At 33.1% G+C, this 5350-nt stretch overlaps 1 protein-coding gene across 1 annotated transcript in view; it reads right to left on the reverse strand.

Annotated features, from left to right (window-relative positions):
• Positions 1–222: 222 nt before the first annotated feature.
• Positions 223–5350, reverse strand: part of LOC113205461 (opioid-binding protein/cell adhesion molecule) — a 125000-nt gene continuing 119872 nt past the window's right edge. The window contains exons 6-10 of the mRNA XM_026421104.2: positions 5130–5254; positions 4867–5038; positions 4608–4643; positions 3414–3515; positions 223–3327 (exon numbers count right to left, since the gene is read on the reverse strand). Coding sequence (XP_026276889.1) covers positions 3433–3515; positions 4608–4643; positions 4867–5038; positions 5130–5254 — 416 coding nt within the window. The 3' untranslated portion in view covers positions 223–3327; positions 3414–3432. The remainder of the gene's footprint in view (positions 3328–3413; positions 3516–4607; positions 4644–4866; positions 5039–5129; positions 5255–5350) is intronic.

A 5350-nucleotide genomic window follows, 5' to 3' on the forward strand; every position in this document is an offset into this window, starting at 1 on the left:
GTTATCCTAGACTCCCAATTTATTTTTATTTTTTAAGCCGCTCGAAATTGTTGGGATTATTCCGTGGATTTGCACCACAAGGCTTCGCCACTTATTGGAGGGCTCAAACAAAAGAAAAAGACTAGATCAACCTGGGGATATCTGCAGACTATGGTCTTTACTTCAATTGCGATTGCAATTGGTTTGGAATGAATTTTAAAAAACGGACAGTTTACAATAATGTACATCAGCAATATCATTTATTTGCATAAAGGTTCTTCAGTACAGATGCCATAGCGCTTTATGAAGCAAAATCAAAGTGTTCCTGAGATATCTTATTTTGATGTTACACTTTACAATTCCTTGAAGAGTTTGTGCTGATGCTTTGTTGATACTTTTGTCCTTTTCCAATTGCTTATTTTTCTCCATATTTTTTCTTCATATAAGATGAATTAAATGTTGCATCATCACTGCACTTTACAAAGGAGAAGGAATGTGATTTAGACTGTCACTGTTTGCATGTCATCAGATCTGTGACCACATATCGGGTTGACATGACCCATACACACACACAAAAATAATAACTGAAACGGATAATGCAAAACACATTTTTTCAAAAAATGTGATCTAAAGGGAAAGTCTGGGAAAAGGACTACTTATCAATACACAACTAAAAACATAACAAGGCAGAATGCTTGATGCAAATTAGATTAATTAGAGTAATAGACATTATTTGCCTATGACAGTATGTACAAAGGATTCATTCAAGTCATATTTATCAACCATTTTACAATAAATACAGAAATATGAAGTAAGTTCAAATGTGAAGCCATAATAGGCCTACAAGTTATATACAGTGATACACTCTGAAAACACAAGTATTAAAGGTGCAACGATGACGCAATAAATAAAAATAATTTTCTAATTTCATTTCCTGTTTGTGATTAATGTAAAACACATACTTGAAGGGACAACCGAAGCTGCAGTGTCATTGTTCATCCTACTTATATTTCTCAATCAGGTTTCCAAGTAATGTTTAATGCTAGTCATAATTTTATCATGGCACAGATGATTTCTTGCTTCAGTGTCAACAAATGACATGGTTGCTTCGGGTTTTAAGAAAATCACATGCATAGCATAACGCTTCATAATAGGAATAATTTACAAGACATTTAGAATAGATATTTAAAAATCTACCAGGAATATAGAATGTCATTGAGACCAGCACAATTTTTTGAAGCAGAAATAGATAAAAAGCATTATAATTTTAGATACTTTGATGAACAAAAAATTGATGGCAAACTTCTCTTTTAAAATCTGACATACAACAAAACAGTAGGTAGAATTCCTTTAGCAAGGCAGAACTTTTTTGTGCAGAAAGTTGGAAATTTTGTACAGTTGTTTATCCACACTACCTTAATTGATATATTTTCCTATCTATCATGACTTGCTGCAATCTAAAGCTATTGGACAGACTAATTTAACTTAAAACTAATAACCAAATTTACATTTCATAAAATTCAAACAATCAAAGTTGAAGTACGGTGTTTGGATGTACAAAAAACACACTATGTTAATCTATTTTTATTTATTCTTGAATTCATGAATAGCCCCATTTAAAACAACTTGTTTTCGTTGTACTGCTGAGCAGTTGGTTACAAGCTGGTTATGACTGGTTGCCAGATTATAATCCAAATTAGGAAACGTTTCTTGAATTTCACTTCACATCATTTCTAGATTGTCAAATTTGTTATTAACAAACTCACACAGGATGATAAAGTTTGTTAAAACTATACCAAATCAAACATACACATAATTTTCTAACTAAAAAACAAAATGCATGAGAAGAAGCTGCAATAGGACATCATAATAATAATAAAAAAATGATTGGTATACCTGTTGCCCAGACTTTCATTAAACTAAAATTAAATTAAGAGCTGATTACATTGAGCATGAATTAAAACTCTCAACAGCCGATCAAATTCTTCTTAACCTTTTTAAGTAAACAGAGAGGATAATAGGAATTTTAGTGCTGCATCTATGATACGAAAGTGGTACCTTTGCACTGCTCCCTGCAGCAGTTCTACTGAACCATTAAGTACATATCAGAGGGTAGCAGATCAATCAAGATAAATAACTATTTCATATTTTGTTTTTCTTCCCATGCACTTTTTTTGATGTAAGCAACTAAGCAAACCAGATACCTTGAACAACTTACAGTAATGGTACTTTCTTTCAAACAATGAGCAATCAGCACTTAATGCATTTTATAGGATTAAAATAAACAGATTTGTATTTTCAGAGGGTTTGGGTTTCAGCTCTCAGCATTCGCACTAAAAAAATACAGAAAGCTAAAAATTAATCTGTGACACTTTGGTTCTCTTCTCACTTGCACAAGTAATTCTTGTGGGGGACCGTAGCCAAATAATAAAAAAAAATAATGAGTCAACATGTTAGTGTATGGATTTTAGATTCAATATGATTCGTCACACAGTGAGAAATAGTGGGCAAAACAGTGTGGTACTGACATTTCATCTCTCAATGGGTCAAGCAATTGTAGAATGTTTAAGAACCATCCACCCAAAGTGAATCTTTCTGAAAAACATTTCACAGCTCTTGGCATGCTTGAGCATACTGAGATCGAATCATACACTTCTACTCCATGAACACATTTTTACAGCCCCATTTCACAATTCTATGAAAGCAGTGAAAAAGTAGTTGTGTGACTATTAGTCACTGTGAAAGGGGTGTAGGAAGAAGTGGCAGTCACTCTGATTAAAAAGAAGTTACAATAGACAAAATAAAATAAACAGCCAAATGACATATGGCTGCTTTCTTTTTTATGTCGGCAACACTACCATTACCAATTGAATGATGATAAACCTTGTTACCTGTTACTACTAAAAAAAGCACAGCCTTACAGAAAATTGAATGACAGAATAACAAAGACAGTTGATGATACAATGCATTGATATGATGCAGATCTGTATGAATGACAATAGATTTCTAGTGTAGAGCATAACATGAGAAATCTAACATGTAGAGAGTGTGTTATTAGCTGTGTTCCTATTCATAAATATGTGTTGCCTACTTTTTTTCTAATGTCCTACCATGGCAAATAAAGCTCTAAGGTGAGCCGCCAAGTATTTGAAAATGAGAAAAGTAATCTACACTATCCACACACAATTGAAGTTCAAGACTAATATGTTGGATTTACATCTATCTCACATCATTCAAATACCATTGCACAAAGTTCTTCATTCAGGTTTCTTGACAATACATAGTGGGTCAGTCCACTTCTTCCGCACGTTTCACCTTGGTCCTTTCCTTTCATTTCTGATCACCAACCTATGCCAAAGTAAATATGTTTTTCAAAAAATGTATGCTTTTGCCAATTTTTAATATATTTTTACATCAAGATAAGCATGTCTTACCTTACAAAAAGAAACTGGTCTAGGTCCTTGCAAGAAGCACAGCGACAGCACCAAATACAAGACCAAAGGATATTCTATCGATGGGAGCTCCATTACCCGCTTCTGCAACAAACAAACAAGAAAAATTAACAAATTTTGAACAGACTTGAATTTTAGTTTGAGGTCAATGAGAAACTGATATTTAATTGGGTTGAAGATTTAGAAATTTATTGCTTTTGAAGATTTGGTCGATATTACTCATTTAAATATGCCACAAAATTTCCCAAATAGGTTTTAAAAATCTTATACAAGGGAGAAAATATAATTGAAAGTGATATAACTTCTTAATTAAGCCCCACTCATCTGAATGGTACATTATGTGGCAGATCAGAGACTTGAATTAAATCCCTGAATATGTTAGAAAGGGGGCCAGATCATGAACCAAAACAAAACACAGCTAAACACACTGTTATTTTGGGTCAGATTTTTTAAGAATTAATTTTTGTCCTAAAAATTTTCTGAAAGTTATAGTTTACCACTATTACAACTATGAAGTTTCTAAAAAGCATTTATCTCATGCAAGCTAAGTGTGTGAATGCCCTCAGAACTGTAAATGCCGGCTCATGATATTAATGCTTGGCCACCGTGAAAAGTGCAAAAGATGTAAGAAACAAATGATACATGAAATGTTTGAATCCCTAAGAGTGCAAACAGATATATTTACAAAACTCTTATTTGCACATTAGATTTAGTGAAACATAGATACACCATAGAAAAAGCAAAATGTACATGCCACTAGCAAACCACAAAACCTTGCTCGCCCTTGATTAAAAAAAATATTGATCAGTGGTGAAACTTATTTTTAAAGTAAGTTTACCAAGCATTATCAAGCATGAAACCACAGATTCCTACAAAAACAGAACACACAATAACCACCTTCTCAAAATTTCACACCGTGCCACAAACCATTCTTCGTGCAAAAGGCAGGAAAAACACCACACAAGTCTCAAACTATTTTGACGATGATGACAATGTTCACATACAAGAACAAACTTAACATTACACACCTATTTTCTCTAATTTTTCTTTGATAAAATACAGGGTTCCTTAATAATAATAGTAATAATCATAATAATAATAATAATGATGATAAATATGAAGAAAAATATTAAAGTCACATTCATTATGAGAATCCTTTCCTGGTTGAATACGTACCTCTAATTCTTGAGAGTTCTGCTCGTTGAGAAGATTCTATTCCATAACACAAACAAAAAAAATATGTATTATATTGGCAAAACCATTATGAGGTGCAGTAAGACATTCTCAAAGTGTGAATCCTATTGATGAAATTTATACCAGGTGCCTTCCAACATTACTTGACATTGGATAATACAAAATGTCAAACCAGCACAAAGTATTATTTTTTGGAAATTCATTTAGTTTCAATGAAAGCTTTTTCAAATTTTGTTTTTACCTGCTTTAAATGGATATCGATCTGACATATCTGACCATCCAAAACGGTTGCGCGACTTCAGTGCAGCCTCATACTCAGCTGCCTCAACATTTGTTAATTCATACTTCACTGAATGCACATTCCCTTCAATGTCTTCAGAAGCAGGTAGTTCAACAACAGTCCAGTCTGTGATCTGCAAAAGTACATAGGAAATAACAAAAAAAAGGAAACAGAGAAAAGAAGTCATGAAATAAAACTTTTAATAGGTAAAAAGATGTTCTTACGGGATCCATTTTTCTGTACATTAGCTCATACTTGGTGACCGGGTCTAAACTCTCCACCGTCCAATAGAGTACCGGTCTGCCTTGTACATATTTCACATGATCCAGCTTGGCCGGCAAAGGCAAACCTAAAACGTAAACAAACACACAAAAACATATGAATAAATAGTGGAAGAAATGAAAATTCATTAAAGGAGTAACGCGGAATTTCAGAATAAACTACA

Source organism: Frankliniella occidentalis, unplaced genomic scaffold (assembly GCF_000697945.3).
Source record: "Frankliniella occidentalis isolate FOCC.00 unplaced genomic scaffold, Focc_3.1 Scaffold56, whole genome shotgun sequence".
Taxonomy (NCBI): Eukaryota; Metazoa; Arthropoda; class Insecta; order Thysanoptera; family Thripidae; genus Frankliniella; species Frankliniella occidentalis.